The sequence below is a fragment of the Heteronotia binoei genome, chromosome 17 (genome assembly GCF_032191835.1).
Source record: "Heteronotia binoei isolate CCM8104 ecotype False Entrance Well chromosome 17, APGP_CSIRO_Hbin_v1, whole genome shotgun sequence".
In the NCBI taxonomy this organism is placed as follows: Eukaryota; Metazoa; Chordata; class Lepidosauria; order Squamata; family Gekkonidae; genus Heteronotia; species Heteronotia binoei.
In genome coordinates this window covers 44,535,915-44,553,482 of record NC_083239.1, presented here as the reverse complement: position 1 = coordinate 44,553,482, position 17,568 = coordinate 44,535,915, and the positions used below count along the sequence as shown (strand labels likewise).

At 47.6% G+C, this 17,568-nt stretch overlaps 1 protein-coding gene across 1 annotated transcript in view; it reads right to left on the bottom strand.

Annotated features, from left to right (window-relative positions):
- ATP1A3 (ATPase Na+/K+ transporting subunit alpha 3) overlaps positions 1-17,568 on the bottom strand; it is a 64,894-nt gene that overhangs the window by 32,256 nt on the left and 15,070 nt on the right. Inside the window, 7 exon segments of the mRNA XM_060257544.1 lie at positions 5,764-5,898; positions 6,387-6,496; positions 6,593-6,791; positions 9,380-9,648; positions 11,222-11,339; positions 12,751-12,885; positions 17,324-17,437. Of these exon segments, the coding sequence (XP_060113527.1) occupies positions 5,764-5,898; positions 6,387-6,496; positions 6,593-6,791; positions 9,380-9,648; positions 11,222-11,339; positions 12,751-12,885; positions 17,324-17,437 (1,080 nt within the window).

Here is a 17,568-nt window from a genome sequence, read left to right as displayed (position 1 = left end):
GGGGAGAGGCCTCAGCATGGTTCAACGCCCTAGAGCATGGGTGGCCAAACTGTGGCTCGGGAGCCACATGTGGCTCTTTCACATGTATTGTGGCTCTTTCACAGCTAGGAGAAGGCATTTCTCTCTCTAAATGCATTTAAAGTTAAAGTCACTTTCTTTCTACCCCTCCCTCCCCATCTGCCTGCCTTCCTTCCTTCCTTCCTTCCTTCCTTCCTTCCTTCCTTCCTTCCTTCCTTCCTTCCTTCCTTCCTTCCTTCAGCTGGATCTTTTAAAATTACAAATGCATGTGGAAAGATGTCACTCAGAAAATGGTGTGGATTGCAATCTATGTCTGAGGTACATTGAACTCTGTCTGCGGCAGTGATGCTCTGTATTTTTGGTGCTTGGGGGGCCAGCAGTGGAAGGGCTTCCTTCCTTCCTCCCTCCCTCCCTCCCTCCCTCCCTGTCTTGTGGCTCTCAAACATCTGACATTCATGTCTTGTGGCTCTCGAACACCTGACATTTATTCTACGTGGCTCTTATGTTAAGCAAGTTTGGCCACCCCTACCTCCGGAGGTACGGGCCCTGCGGAATTTGGACCGCCGTTTAAACTATGGAATGACCCAGACATTCGAACTGGTTTTAGATTGTTGTTTTAAATTAATGTATAATTTCAATGTTGTTTTAAATCACCTTATATTGTATATTCTATATTGTATAATTTTATTAAACTGTTGTTAGCCGCCCTGAGCCTGCCTAGGCGGGGAGGGCGGGATATAAATAAAATTTATTATTATAAATTTATTATCATAGAGTCCGCCCTTCCAAGCAACCATTTTCTCCAGGGGTGAAAAATGCCACTTTCACACTTACAGTGTGTACATGCGTTCTATTTAGTGCGATTTATAAGAAAGTGTTTAGTGCTGCTGAGAGAACCGGAAACAGGAACTTTGAGTAACGTGCGTTGATCCATGTTTGATATAGAGAAACTGTGGCTTTGGAAAAAAGCAGCATCTTTGAAAGAAAAGGCTAAAGAAGGACAGAGGCACGAAATTGTGGAAAATCCTGGGGACACGGTTCCTTATTCTCTCAGTTTGATTTTTATAGCTGAATACTTAAAGCAGGGGTGTCAAACATGTGGCCTGGGGGCTGAATCAGGCCCCCAGAAGGCTCCTATCAGGCCCCCGAGCAACTGGTTGTTGTCTGCCTCCTTCTCCCTTTTGCTTGTTTCCTTCTGCATCACGGCCTGCTTTGCCAGGCTTGCTCAATTGCACAGGAGCTACAGAGCAAAACCTCTATTTTCTCTATTGGCTGAGAAAGGGGGGAGAGGGATAGCTTGCTTCAAATGAATCTCTGGTTCTTTCCTTCCTTCCCCAGGGGACCAGGAGGGGGAGGAGCCTCAGCCAATAGAAGGAAGAGAGGCTTGGCTCAGTAGCTGTGCTGTGCTACTGAGAGCCTGGATTGCACAGGAGAGATACAAAGAAAGCACCTTTAAGACCAACAAATGCTAACGTTTTAAGCATATTTTAAGTTTTTTTAAAAAAATCTTTGTGTTTGTCTGTCTCCTTTATAAAGTTTGTATCTCCGCTACCTGCCATTACCATTTTGTGACACACACGGCCCAGCCCATTTATGTCAGATCCGGCCCTCATAACAAGAGTTTGACACCCCTGACGTAAAGACTCCACCCAAATTGCGGATTTATGAACTGAAAAAAGCGGCAGCTGCCACGGTTAAAGCTTATTGCGAGGACGCTTGGGGGAGAAAAGGACACTTTGCGTTTTGGTTTTGTTTCAGCTTTGAGTAGCCGCATTACTCATGCCTATTTGTAAACGTATACCTTCTTATAAATTGCACTAAATAGAATGTATGTAAGTGTGAAAGTGGCATTTTTCACCGCTGATTTATCTTGCAGTATATTACTATTACATTGGTACCTGTGATATATATTATTTTATCCAGGGGAGCTGATCTCTGACAGCTGTAAAAGCGGGAGATCTCCTGGTCCCCCCTGGAGGCTGGCAACCCTATCATTTGTGATTCCAGGAGCTCTCCAGGCTCCACCTGGAGGATGGCAACCCTAAAATAACTTCTAGTTTAAGCAGTTTTGAGGAAGGCATCAGAGCCCTTCATGACGGGGTGGTCTTTCAACAGCTAACATGCAGGATAGTCAAATGGCCCCTCAGTGGTCAGACTCCCCGAGTGTGAAGTTGTGGACAAATGGAGAGCTGAGGTATTTGTTTAGAGGCAGTGGAAGCTTGGCATTTAGTATAGGTTGGCCAAGTCCAATTCAAGACATATTTAGGGACTTTAGGGGTGGAGCCTGGAGAGGAGACGCACTGGATGCTATGCTGCAAATTTTGTGCCTCTACCTCAAAAAACAGCCCCCTCGGAGACCCAGGAGATCCCCCCGGTTTGGAGACCCTCTCCTTGCTTCAGGGATATCAGAAAGCAGGGGAGGGGGGAATGTCTGCTGGGCACTCCATTATACCCTATGGCGACCAATTCCCATAGGGTATAATGGAAAATTGATCTGTGGGTACCTGGGGCTCTAGGGAGGCTGTGTTTTGAGGTAGAGGCACCAAATGTTCAGCACAACATCTGGTGCCTCTCCTCAAAACATCCACCAAGTTTCAAAAAGATTGGACCAGGGGGTCCAATTCTATGAGCCCCAGAAGAAACTGCCCCTGTCCTTCATTATTTCCAAATGGAGGGGAGGCATTTAAGAAGCAGAAGACCATAGATTTATACCCCGCCCTTCTCTCTGAATGAGAGTCTCAGAGCGGCTTACAGTCTCCTTTATCTTCCTCCTCCACAACAGACACCCTGTGAGCTGGGTGGGGCTGAGAGAGCTCTCCCAGAAGCTGCCCTTTCAAGGACAGCTCTGCGAGAGCTATGGCTGACCCAAGGCCATTCCAGTAGCTGCAAGTGGAGGAGTGGGGAATCCAACCTGGGTTCTCCCAGATAAGAGTCCACATGCTTAACCACTACACCAAACTGGCATGCGGTCCCCTTGAGGACTAGCCACTGACTTTGGAGCTTTCTGCCTACTTGTTAGCACCACAAAATCTGCTCAGAGTTCCTTGGAGGAACCCTGCTGTGAAAAAGCATCAATGCACAAAACTCTGGGATTATCACAAAAGAGTGGTCTCCCTATGCCGGCAGAGAGAGACTCGAAACAACAGCTGTTTCTGACTTCTGAAAAGCATGCGGAATCAATGCATGGCGGCATGGGTAAGGGAATCAGGAGCGTGTCAGCTGGCCCCACCCCTCAGCGTCATGCATTAATCGCTACGCTGTGCCTACGCACATGCAAGTTATACATCCTCATGCAAACCATGTGCCCAATGAGCCATCAGGTGCGTGGAGGGTGAAGGCGGGGCCTGCTGCTGTGATCCCAATTCCCCTCCCCCGTATGTTGATTCTACACAATTTAGAATCTGAAACAGGCTAAAGTGATTCCTCCTATAGAATAACGGAGCAAGGTTCAGAATAGTTAGGGTTGCCAAGTCCAGTTCAATAAATATTTGGGGACTTGGGGAGTGTAGCCAGGAGACATTGTGGGTGGACCCAGGAACAAGGTTGTGACAAGCATAATTGAACTCCAAAGGGAGTTCTGGTCATCACATTTAAAGGGACCGCACACCTTTTAAATGCCTGCCCTCCATTGGAAATAAAGAAGGATAGGGGTACCTTCTTTTGGGGCTCATAGAATTGGACCCCCTGGTCCAATCTTTTTGAAACTTGGACAGTGTTTAGAAGAGAGGCACTGAATGCTATGTTGCAAATTTGGTGCCTCTACTTCAAAAAACAGCCTCCCCAGAATCTCAGATACTCGCAGATCAATTCACTATTATATCCTAGGGGAATCAGTCAATACAGGGAGCAATGGAGTGCCCAGCAGATATTTCCCCCCCACCCGCATTCTGATAACCCTGAAGCAGGGGGAGGGCCTCCAAACTAGGGGATCTCCTGCCCCCGCCTGAGGATTGGCAGTACTAGGAATAGTTGCTATTGCAACAATACTATTGCAACTCAATTGGAAAAGGAGACCTGACAGGACCCTGGCACTGAGGTCCTGTCCAAATTATATTCCCCAACCATGTCTTTAACACAGCCAGTTTTTCAAAGACAAAGGGCCGAATGTCCCCCTCAGAGACGTAGATAGAGCCTGAGCACATTCGTTGTCATACAAATATGTCATATGTGTCATAAAATAGGTCATATGTGGCCACCACCCTTCCACAGAGAAGAAAGGTCAGGAGAACAGGCCTTCGAGGGAGCTGAAGGGAACATACGGTGGCCATTTTGAGTGAAGGGAAAAGTTATATTAAGGCAGTGGAGATAATGCTGTAGTGTTATTTATAGGTGAATGTGAAGAGAATATTAAGGCCTGTTAAGGAGAAGACTGTAGAGATCTCTAGATATGGCCTGAGAACATCAGCCACTGTACAAATGGGTAACGCAGGTGGCCACAGCACTGTCAAAGAGAAGAATGTTCTAGAGAATAGGCCTCCAAGGGAGCTGAAGGGAAAGTATGGCAGCCATTTTGAATTAAGGGAAGTTATATGAAGGAAGATTCTGGAAGTGAGGGTAGGGATTACAGCCTCCAGGTGGGACCTGGGGATCCCCCAGAATTACAGCTTATCTCCAGCTACAGAGATAATTTTCCCTGAAGAAAATGAATGCTTTGGAGGGTGGGCTGTGTGGCATTTCACCTCACTGAGGTCCCTGTCTTCCCCAGGCTCCATTCCCCAATCTCCAGGAGTTTTCCAACCTGGATCTAGCAGGCCTAGTGAGGGAGACAATGGTGTAGTGTTATTTATAGGTGAATGTGAAGAAAATATTAAGGCCTGCTAGAAAGAAGGTTGTAAAGGTTTCTAGGAATGGCCTGAGCACATGTCGCCATATGAGCGGGTCATATGTAGCCACGGCCTTCTGGCGGAGAAGAAAGTTCTAGAGAATGGGCCTTCAAGGGAGCTGAAGGGAACATACGGTGACTGTTTTGACTGAAAGCAAAAGATACATGAAAGAAGATTCTGGACGCGAGGGCTATAAAGCTGTAGTGTTATTTGTATGTGAATGTGAAGAGAATTTTCAAAATTATGCACAAGGCAGACATAGTGGATAGAGAAAGCTTTTTTTTTCTTGTCTTCTCAAGGACATCCAAGGAGGCTGACAGGCAGTAAATGTAGGGTAGACAAAAGGAAGTGCTTCATTACTCAGCAAGTGATTGACATGTGGAGACTGCTGCCAGAGGATGTAGAAATGGCTGCAGGCACCTTTAAAATAGGATAAGATAGATCCATGGAGGAAAGGTAGGTCAGCAGCTACCAGCCATGGTGACTAAAGGGAATTTTCACATTCAGACACAGTCAGCCTCTCAATCTGAGTGGCAGGAGGCAACATTAGGGGAAAACCTTGGCCTCTATACCCTGCTTGTTGGCTCTCTAGGGCAACTAGCTGGCTACTGTGAGAGACAGGATGCTGGATGAGATGGACCACGAGTCTGATCCAGCTGGGCTCTTCTCATGCTCATTTTGAGGGCTGGCCCAAGAGCCTGAGAATTATGGTTGCCAGTTCCAGATTGGGAACAACCTGGAGATTTGGGGGGTGAGGCCTGAGAAAGACAGGGTTGGGGCAGAGGAGAGATTTCATAAAGCCCATCCTCCAAAGCAGCCATTTTTTCCAGGTGAACTGGTCACCATTGACTGCAGAACAGTGGCAACAGCAGGAAATCTCCAGTTATCCCCTGGAGGCTGGCAACTCTACAAGAATCCATACCTGGTATTTGTTGGTGGAGTTGAAGGGGATCTCGGCCACTTTTTTGTTTTTCTCCCTCATGAGTTTGACAGATCCGGACGAGAGCTCGATGCATTTCAGAAGGGCCGACTCAGAAGCGTCTCCTGCTACATCACGCTGTGGGGAGAGAATAAGAAGATATTGGATTTATATCCCACCCTATACTTTGAATTTAAGAGTCTCAGAGCAGTCACAATCTTCTTTTGCTCCCCCTCTCCCCACAACAGACACCCTGTGAAGTAGGTGGGGCTGAGAGAGCTCTCACAGCAGCTGCCCTTTCAAGGACATCTCTGCGAGAGCTATGGCTGACCCAAGGCCATTCCAGCAGCTGCAAGTGGAGGAGTGGGGAATCAAACCCAGCTCTCCCAGATAAGAGTCCGCACACTTAACCACTGCACCAAACTGACTCAGGTTGCCAACCTCCATATTATTTTTTGCTTGGAAAGAAAATGCAAGAAATCAAAGCAAGTTTCCTTACGCCCTCCTTTCCCCTTCATTCCAAAGTTGATCCATTTTTTCTGCACCATGTCCCCCACTCACCTCATTTCCCTCCCTCCCAGCTCTCGACACACTTTCTAATGGAGGTCTGGGTATCCTGCTCTCACCTTGAGGATGGGAATATTTTCCTGGCCCCCTTTAAACACCGCTCGGTTACAAAGACCCGCAATTTTGGACAGGGCCACCCAAGTAGCAGAGCTCTTATCAAAGGCCGTGCCTACAGGGACGAGAAAGGGAGATGAAAAAGTCACAGTGTGAAGTTCTCAAGGAGGGAGAGAGTGACGTGTGGACTCGTTTCCCCTGCGGCCCTCACCAGACTGGTCTTCGGTGGTATCAGCTTCGTGAATCTGGTTGTCAAACCACATGTGGGCGACTGTCATGCGGTTCTGGGTCAGGGTCCCCGTCTTGTCTGAGCAGATGGTGGAGGTGGAGCCCAAGGTCTCCACAGCTTCCAAGTTCTTCACCAAGCAGTTCTTACGGGCCATGCGCTTGGCAGTCAGGGTCAGACACACCTGGCAAGAGGGCAGAAGTCAGCAGGATGGCGGAGGGCAAGACAGCATTCAAATCAGATTTGCAAGGGCAGACACAATTTACAAAGCTGGACAATACTCAACAACGTTCCGTTTTTTCAAATAGTCAGCCAAAGGTATTAGATTTATACCCCACTCTCCACATTTTAAAAACAGACAACTCAACAACACTCAGAGAAATTTACCGTATCATCACATATTCCGAATCTCAGAGTGGTTCACAATTTCCTTTATCTTCCTCCCCCACAACAGACACCCTGTGAGGTGAGTGGGGCTGAGAGAGCTCTGATAGAAGCTGCTCTTTCAAGGACAACTCCTACGAGAGCTAGGGCTGACCCAAGGCCATTCCAGCAGGTGCAAGTGGAGGAGTGGGGAATCAAATCCGGTTCTCCCAGATAAGAGTCCGTGCACTTAACCACTACACCAAAGAGAGGAGGGGCTGTGGCCTCTGCTTGGCATGCAGAAGGTCCCAAGTTCAATCTCCGGCATCTCCAGGCAAAATGATTAGGTATTAGGTGACGTGAAATGCCTCTGCCTGAGACCTTGGAGGAAAAGAAAAGAAAAGGCCCCCTGTGCAAGCACCATTCATTTCCGATTCTGGGGTGATGTTGCTTTCACAACGTTTTCACAGCAGACTTTTTATGGGGTGGTTTGCCATTGCCTTCCCCAGTCATCTACGCTTCCCCCCCCAGCAAGCTGGGGACTCATTTTACCGACCTCAGAAGGCTAGAAGGCTGACTCAACCTGGAGCCGGCTACCTGAACCACCTTCCGCCGGGGATCGAACTCAGTCATGAGCAGAGTTTAGGACTGCAGTACTGCAGCTTTCACACACTGCGCCACGGGGCTCTTGGAGAGCCACTGCCGATATTGGCCTCAATGGAGCAAGGGTCTGATTCAGTATAAAGCAGCTTCATGCGTTCAGTATCAGAACCTGGGTCCCTTTCCCTAAATCTCCAGGTTCCATGAAAAATAAAAACCCTGGTTGTCTCTAGCCCTGATACTTACATGGGAAAGTGTGTAGGCAACATTCTACCCAGTTCCCACCACCCAGGGACCCAGTATCAAGACAGTAGGTTGACTGAAACGCACTATGGCACTTGAATAAACAACTTTGAGCCTATTATGCATCCGGAGTTTAGGATTTTGCTAGAGAGGGAGGAGGAGGAGGAAAAAGAAAGAGGAGGAGGAGGAGGAAGAAGAAGAAGGAGGAGATTGGATTTATACCCCGCTCTTCACTCGAAGTCTCAGAGCTGCTTACTATCTCCTTCCCATTCTCTCCCCACAACAGACACCCTGTGAGGGAGGTAGAGCTGGGAGAGCTCTCAGAGAACTGCTTTTGAGAGAACAGCTCTGAGAGAACTGTGACTGTCCCAAGGTCACCCAAATGCTCCATGTGGAGGAGTGGGGGATCAAAACCAGTTCTCCAGATAAGAGTCCACCAGATAAGAGCCAGTTTGGTGTAGTGGTCAAGTGTATGGACTCTTATCTGGGAGAACTGGGTTTGATTCCCCACTCCTCCACTTACAACTGCTGGAATAGCCTTGGGTCAGCCATAGCTCTGGCAGGAGTTGTCCTTGAAAGGGCAGCTTCTGTCAGAGCTCTCTCAGTCCCACCCACCTCACAGGGTGTCTGTTGTGGGGGGAGAAGATATAGGAGATTGTAAACCGCTCTGAGCTCTGATTCAGAGAGAAGGGTGGGGTATAAATCTGCAGTCTTCTTAACCGCTTTACCAAACAAGAGCTTGATTCAAGTTGCAGACCAACAAGATTTGCAGCGTATAAGCTTTTGAGAGTCAGAGTTCCCTTTGTCTTCCCTGATATAGGGAGGTTTGCCTCCCAAAGTTTATACTTCAACACTCTAGAATGATTAAAGGGTTGGAACACTTTCCTTATGAAGAAAGGTTAAAACGCTTGGGGCTCTTTAGCTTGGAGAAACATCGACTGCGGAAAGACATTACAGAAGTTTACAAGATTATGCATGGGATAGAAAAGGTAGAGAAAGAAGTACTTTTCTCCCTTTCTCACAATACGAGAACTCGTGGACATTCAATGAAATTGCTGAGCTGTCAGGTTAGAACTGATAAAAGGAAGTACCTCTTCACCCAAAAGGTGATTAACATGTGGAATTCACTGCCACAGGAGGTGGTGGCGGCTACAAGCATAGATGCCTAAAAGAGGGGACTGGATAAGCATATGGAACAGAGGTCCATCAGTGGCTATTAGCCCGAACGTATTGTTGGAACTCTCTGTCTGGGGCAATGATGCTATGTATTCTTGGTGCTTGGGGGGGGGGGCACAGTGGGACTGCTTCTAGCCCCACTGGTGGACCTCCTGATGGCACTTGGGTTTTTTGGCCACCGTGTGACACAGAGTGTTGGACTGGATGGGCCACTGGCCTGATCCAACATGACTTCTCTTATGTTCTTACTCTTGGTCAGGTCTAAGGTGCTAGTGGATGAAATCTAGCTCAGGATTTTGCTGCAACTGGTCGGATCTCTCCCCTCTACACCTGCGGCTATGCGACCAGAGTGCCCATTCCACAAGCGCGCCTACAATCTGCGGTACTTACAGTGACAGTAGCCAGAAGCCCTTCGGGGACGTTGGCCACAATGATGCCGATGAGGAAGATGACAGCTTCCAGCCAGCTGTAGCCCAGGATCAGGGAGAGGACGAAGAAGGAGACCCCCAGAAAGACAGCCACACCAGTGATGAGCTGGATGAAGTGTTCGATCTCAACAGCAATGGGGGTCTTGCCGACCTCCAGGCCCGAAGCCAGGGTGGCAATTCGGCCCATCACCGTGCGGTCACCAGTGGCGATGACGACGCCACGTGCCGTGCCTAAGAGAATGAAAAGACAGCTTGGTGGGCATCTCTGCACTGCACATTTTATTTATTTTACTTATTGTAGTATATTTCTATTCCGCCCATTCCCCGTAGGGCTCAGGGCGGAGCACAACATATGATAAAACAATAAAATACAATAAAAATATTTTAAAAACAGACAACTCAACAGAGCTCAGAGAAATTTACCATATCATCACATATTGCCCAGCCCGGCCATCTCACATCATTAACACAGGTGACAGTGCCGATAGGGGAGGCCGAACAGATCAAGAATAGACGCCTGCAGCCTCAACTAAAAGCCTGGCGGAACAGCTCCGTTTTACAGGCCCTACGGAAGGCTAATAAGCCAGGTAGGACCCGGGTCTCTGTAGGGAGCTGATTCCACCAGGTCGGGGCCAAGACTAAAAAAGCCCTGGCCGTAGTTGAGGCAAGGCGGACTTTTATTTATTCATTCCTTTCTACCCCACCTTTCTCCCCACTGGGACCCAAAGTGGCTTAAGCCGCTCTCCTCTCCTCCATTTTATCCTCACAACAACCATGTGAGGTAGGTTAGGTGGAGAGAATGTGAGCGACCCAAGGTCACCCAGTGAGCTTCCATGGCATGAGCGGGGATTTGAATCCCGGTCTCCCAGATCCTAGTCCAACACTCTAACCACTACACCCCACTTGCTCTCTTATGTTGGTTTCATGCTCACTTACTACACATTGTCATCCCTGAGAAAGGCAGATATTTCTAACAGATAATTCTCATCCTTCCTAAAATATAATTCCTATGATTCTTTGGCAGAGGGTCATGACCTCTCCCAGGGATGGAATTGTAGCAGGAGCTCCTTTGCATATTAGGCCACACACCCCTGATGTAGCTAATCCTTCTGGAGTTTACAAGGCTCATTTTTGTAAGCTCTTGGAGGATTGGCTACATCAGGGGTGTGTGGCCTAATATGCAAAGGAGCTCCTGCTAGAATTCCACCCCTGACCTCTCCCAAAGAATCCTGGGAATTGTATTTCAGAAAGAACAAGAATTATCTGTTAGAAATGTCTACCTCTTCCAGAAAACCGAATGGTTAGCTATTAATCTCATTTAGGTCTATAACGCAGATAGTCCCCAAGGAATTTGACCTAATACAAATGGGAGCCTGTGAGGACTTGCGGGGACATCTCGTTTTCCCCCTCTCACACTGTTTCCTCTCCTTTTCCTGCTTCCTTTTCACCAGTTTTTTTAGGGGTTTAGATTTTAGGTTTGTAGGAAGATCTGTCTTCTCTGTTCCGGGCTCCAGTCTCAGGATTTCAGATTTGGCTGGGTTGAGTACTAGATCTATTGATATTGTTCTTCCACCAGCACCCTGGTAGACCAGGGGTGGCCAACGGTAGCTCTCCAGATGTTTTTTGCCTGCAACTCCCATCAGTCCCAGCCATTGGCCATGCTGGCTGGGGCTGATGGGAGTTGCAGGCAAAAAACTTCTGGAGAGCTACCGTTGGCCTCCCCTGTGGTAAACTGTCCTAGAGACAACCTAGTCAGGTTCCATCAGTCTATACCCTCCATCTCGCTTTTAGGCTCTGGTCATACCTTCTACACAGTTGGTCGAGAAGAAGGTGATATTCCTGGTTTCCAAGGGATTGTCGTGGGTGCAATCGGGGGATCGCGTCTGGGGCTCTGATTCACCAGTCAAGGAGGAGTTGTCCACCTGGGCAGAAAGAGAACCACGCATGTAAGTTAAAAATGGTTCTAAACTGAAACAGACTTGCAGGCCTCAGATTCAGTGGGAGCTCACAGGAGCACAGCTCCTGAACCTTCCTGAGAGTTCCACCTCCTCCTTCTGAGAGTTCCACCTCCTTATCCATTGAATAGTAGGTGCAGCTGCATAACAATCCCTGGATGAGCTTCACCACCTATTTTTCCACAAAATGCAGACTTCTCAAGAGCTTTGCATTCAAATGACCTCATTTTAAACTCTGATGCGGAATTCATGTTTCAGATTTTCACATTCTCAATGTCAGCATGGAAATACTAGGAAATTCAAGGGATCTCTGACCTCTACCTTCAAATTTACCATTTTTACGGGGGAAAAGCAATATATGAATATCTGAATAAATGAACAACAAAGAACTTTGAATTTGGGGTTCTGAATTAAAGTCATTTGACATGTTGCAAAATTCCTACAGAAGGTGAGCTACAATTACAACGGAGAACTTCCTGGTATATTGTGCAACTAAAACAAATATCTGATTCTTATACATTAAAATGTCCTCTGCAAGCCGCACTGCTCGGCTTCCCCTCCCTAATAAAGAGACAGAAATATCTTCAGAACAGAACATTGTGCACAGGCATGTCTGAAGCAGCCATTGTGATGCTAATTTGAATCGTCTCGCTCGATGGACCACAAATCGTGGATGTTCTGTCTCTGAAGCCGGTAGCCTGAGCTCCTTTCTCCACTAGGTTTGGTTAAGGAAGAAGAAGAGGGAGAAGAAGAAGAGGGAGAAGAAGAAGAGGAGTAGGAAGAAGAAGAGGGAGAAGAAGAAGAGGAGTAGGAAGAAGAGGAGGAAGAAGAAGAGGAGGAGTAGGAAGAAGAGGGAGAAGAAGAAGAGGAGTAGGAAGAAGAGGAGTAGGAAGAAGAGGAGGAAGAAGAAGAAGAGGAGTAGGAAGAAGAGGAGGAAGAAGAAGAGGAGTAGGAAGAAGAAGAGGGAGAAGAAGAAGAGGAGTAGGAAAAAGAGGAGGAAGAAGAAGAGGGAGAAGAAGAAGAAGAGTAGGAAAAAGAAGAGGAGGAAGAAGAAAAGGAAGAAGAAGACTGCAGATTTATACCCTGCCCTTCTCTCTGAATCAGAGTCAGAGTGGCTTACAATCTTCTTTATCTCTCCCAGCAGCTGCCCTTTCAAGGACAACTCTGCGAGAGCTAGCTAATCCAAGGCCCTTCCAGCAGCTACAAGTGGAGGAGTGGGAAATCAAGCCCAGTTCCCCCAGATAAGAGTCCACGCACTTAACCACTACACAAAACTGGAGAGAACCCTTCACAAATCTCACAGCACTGCCCAGTTACTGGTGTTCCATGCTTCAGGAAATTTGGGGTGGGGGGAGAAATGCAAACTCAAGGGTCTCACCTTGCAGCCATGAGCTGAAATGATCCTCAAATCAGCTGGGACTCGGTCTCCACCTTTCACTTCCACCAGGTCCCCGACTGCCACATCTTCAGCATTGAGTTGCATCTTCTCACCTTCCCGGATGACCAGGGCTTGCTATAGGGTGAGAACAGCAGACTTGGGGAGAGATATACGAATTCTGGGGGTTCTCAGCTATCAGCTAAAATGCTTTACCCTAGTGGACTGTCTGAGAGGGACAAAAGACACTCGGTCATCTAGGGTTGCCAATTCCCAATTGGGGGCAGGGGATCCCCTGGTTTGGCGATCCTCCATTTCAAGGTCATCAGAAAGCGGGGGGGGGGGGGCGGGGAGAGAAATGTATCCATTATTCCCTTTGAAGACCAATTTCCTTTTTTTTTTCAGTTTTTAAATAATTTTATTACATAATAAAAAAACACACAAAAAACCAATCAACGACCACAACATGAAATACGAATATAAAGTTCAACATATTAACTTAATAACATACAGTATATTACCTGCCACACTCTAATAATGTACTAACAAACTAACATCATACTAACTCCCCATTCATACGAGGAGCGGTTGAGGTTGTCAAATTATAAGTTCTATTATTCCAAATCAACACCTTTTCCTTTAACCCATCGATATACTGGGTTCCACGTTTCATTACATCTCTGGATATTCCCCTCTCGAAGACCAATTTCCATAGGGTATAATGGAGAATTGATCCGTGAGTATCTGGGGCTCTGAGGGGGCTGATTTTGAGTTAGAGGCACCACATCTGCAGCATAGCATCCAATGCCTCTCCTCAAAACACCCTCCAAGTTTCAAAAAGATTGGACCAGGGGGTCCAATCCTATGAGCCCCAAAAGAAGGTGCCCCTATCCTTCATTATTTCTAATGGTGGGAAGGCCTTTAAAAAGTGTGCAGTCACTTTGCTGTAAAGGTGACAGCCAGAACTCCCTTTGGAGTTCAATTATTCTTGTCACAACCTTACTCCTGGCTCCACCTCCAAAGTTCCCAGATATTTCTCGAATTGGACTTGGCAACCCTAGAGTCATCACTTCTGTTGTTTTTCGCATCGCGCTTTTAACAGGCAAAGGCCTGAGACGTTACCGTACCAACTGGCAATCCTCAGTTGATCGATTCATCCTTCCTTAAAAACGATCCTTTTGAGATGCTTTATTTCTGTTCCCATTTTGCAAAAGCAGGGATTCCAAAACAGATGTACAAAGGCCAACTATTTATACAGCAGCTGGGATTTTTAACCCACATCTGGAAGAAACATGGTCTGCTAGAAAGTCTTAGACTTTGTTGAACTTCTAGCATGGTTTAGGATCTGCTGGCATCCGTGTTTTCCTGTCTCATAATTGTTGTACAAGAGGTGGTTTGAAAAGCTTCCAAATTACAAATCGGTCCTTTCAAAACTCCTGTGCGGTTGTACCAGAGGCATGAGAGGAAAAGGAAGCAATCCCAGAGAGCTGGTAAATTTACCCTGTAATAATGCTCGTTCCCAAACCCTCTCAGGTTTTATTGTGGCTTTATTTTCCCTGCATGTTTTGGGAAACTGTATATATGTTCCTCTGTTGTTTTTGGCATTAAAACAGAGGACCTTTCCGCTTGGATTTCTTATCTCTGTTCTGGCCCCGCGCTGCTTTGGTTTACCCTCTGATTTCCGTGTGCATTTTTGTGCACCGCTGCATCCGCCAACACCTTTCCTGCTGCTCCGCCCCCCCTCAAGTGTTTTAGAATGTGGGTGAGGTCAGGTGGCGCTTCTGCCCTACAAGGCTCCTGATTGGCCACTGCAGATTTGATTAGCTGTGCAGGTTTTAAAAAAAACATTGCTTTGGCAGTAACAGCCTCAACATCACAAGGATCTTCACCATGCGAGAGAAGGAAAGCTGCCGCAGGCATTTTGTGGCTGGCTCCAACTCCCGTGGCAGCCATTTTGTGGCAGACATCGTGTCACAATTCCAACAGTACCTGCAGGCTCAGAATCCCACCCACCTCCGGTCCATTTTTCAATAACTGACCAATAGCCAGGGGTGGAATTCTAGCAGGAGCTCCTTTGCATATTAGGCCACACCTCCCTGATGTAGCCAATCCTTCAAGAGCTTACAAAAAAGAGCCTTGTAAACTTAGAGGATTGGCTACATCATGGGTGTGTGGCCTAATACGCAAGGAGCTCCTGCTAGAACTCCACCCCTGCCAATAGTCAATGGTATTACGTATTTATATAAATTATTACTAATTAATTTAATTACTTATACCCTGCTTCTATCCCCATTGGGAAGCCAGAGTGGCTTACATCATACTCCTCTCCTTCGTTTTATCCTACCTGCAAGTTAAGTTAGGCTCAAAGAGTATGACTGGCCCAAATCATAAGAACATAAGAGAAGCCATGTTGGATCTGGCCAATGGCCCATCCAGTCCAACACTCTGCGTCACACAGTGGCCAGAACCCAGGAGCCAGCAGGAGGTCCACTAGTGGAGCCAGGACACTAGAAGCCCTCCCACTGTTGTCCCCCCAGCACCAAGAATACAGAGCATCACTTGCCCCAGGCAGAGAGTTCCATCTATACCCTGTGGCTAATAGCCACTGATGGACTTCTGCTCCAGATGTTTATCCAATCCCCTCTTGAAGCTGTCTATTCTTGTAGCCTCCACCACCTCCTGTGGCAGTGAATTCTGTGTGCTAATTGCTCTTTGGATGAAGAAGGACTCCCATTTATCTGTTCTAACCTGACTGCTCAGCAATTTCATGGAGTGTCCATGAGTTCTTGTATTGCAAGAAGGGGAGAAAAGTCCTTCTTTCTCTACCTTCTCTATCCCATGCATAATCTTGTCAACCTCTATCATGTCACCCCTCAGTCAACATTTCTCTAAGATAAAGAGCTCCAAGTGCTTTAATCTGTCTTCATAGGGAAGGTGTTCCAACCCTTGAATCATTCTAGTTGCCCTTTTCTGGACTTTTTCCAGTGTTATTTTTTTTTAGGTGACCAGAATTGTACACAGGTCGCCCCATGAGCTCTCATGATATGTGGGGATTCAAACCTGGGTCTCCCATATACTAGTCTGACGCTATAACCATGACACCACACTGGTTCTCAACCGGGGTCTGCCCCAGTTCAAGAACTAACTGGTTAGCCCACGCTGTTCATGACAACGCAGTGACATGTTGATCTCTTAGGACAAAAAAAGAAATGTGTTAAGGAACCATCAGAGGTTCTGGGCTGCACTCCTTTCTCGAGATCACTCAAATCCTTCTTGTGCAGCATTGCAAAGTTGAGATAGAAATATATATATATATATATTGATTGCTAACTGGGGGAGAACAAAGAAGAATACCTGACCAAACTTAGCAATCAAGGACAGAGCAATGGACAACCTGGGTTACTGAGGGATGGAGCCAAAATGGAATCTAAGGAGGGATGTAAGGGGAGGAGCCAGACTAGAATCTGGAGGCACTGGAGGAGGGGCCATACTAGAATCTGGAGGCACTGGGGGTGGATCCATACTAGAATCTGGAGGCACTGGGGGAGTAGCCAGACTAAAATCTGGAGGCACTGGGGGAGGAGTCAGACTAGAATCTGGAGGCACTGGGAGAAGAGCCAGACTAGAATCTGAAGACACTTGGGGAGAAGCCAGACTAGAATCTGGAGGCACTGGGGGAGGAGTCAGACTAGAATCTGGAGGCACTGGGGGAGGAGCCAGACTAGAATCTGAAGACACTGGGGGAGAAGCCAGACTAGAATCTGGAGGCACTGGGGGAGGAGTCAGACTAGAATCTGAAGAGGCACTGGGGGAGAAGCCAGACTAGAATCTGGAGGCACTGGGGGAGGAGTCAGACTAGAATCTGGAGGCACTGGGGGAGGAGCCAGACTAGAATCTGAAGACACTGGGGGAGAAGCCAGACTAGAATCTGGAGGCATTGGGGGAGGAGCCAAACTAGAATTTGAGGCCCTAGGGGAGGAGTCAGACTAGAATCTGAAGGCACTAGGGGAGGAGCCAGACTAGACTCTGAAGGCACTAGGAGAGAAGCCAGACTAGAATCTAGAGGCACTGGGGGAGGAGCCAGACAAGAATCAGAAAGAACTGGGGGAGAAGCCAGACTAGAATCTGAAGGCACTGGGGGAGGGTCAGATTATAATCAGGAGGCACTGGGGGAGGAGCCAGACTAGAATCTGGACTGAGGGAGGAGCCAGACTAGAATCTGGACTGGGGGAGGGGCCAGAGTAGAATCAGACAACACTGGGGGAGGAGCCAACTAGAATCAGACAGCACTGGGAGAGGGGCCAGACTAGAATCTGGATTGGGGGAGGAGTCAGACTAGAATCAGAAAGCAATGGGGGAGGAGCCACACTGGAATCCAGAGGCCTTGTGGGAGGAATCTGTGGGAGGGACCTGGTGGAGCCCAGCACCGTTTGGTAAAATCATGGACTGCAAAGCAGAATTTGGAACCTATTGACTTTTCAGACCCCCATACTGAGTACCAGATAAAGGTCTAACTAGTGAAACTGAGTTCTACCCACCTCACCCTACCGGACCATGCCTTATTCACAGTCCATACCTGTGGCACCATGTTCTTGAAAGACTCCATGATCTTAGAGCTCTTGGCTTCTTGGTAGTAGGAGAAACAGCCCGTGATGATGACTACAGCGGCCAACACAATACCTAGGTACAACTGTACAAGGGGAGGAACAGTTACAGGAAGTTGGATCTCGGAAGCTCCATGGAATCCCCTTGTTTCGCCCTATTTCTTTTCCCGCCTCCTTCCCAGGCATCCCTAACTCTCTGGAGAAGGCCTCTCTCCCA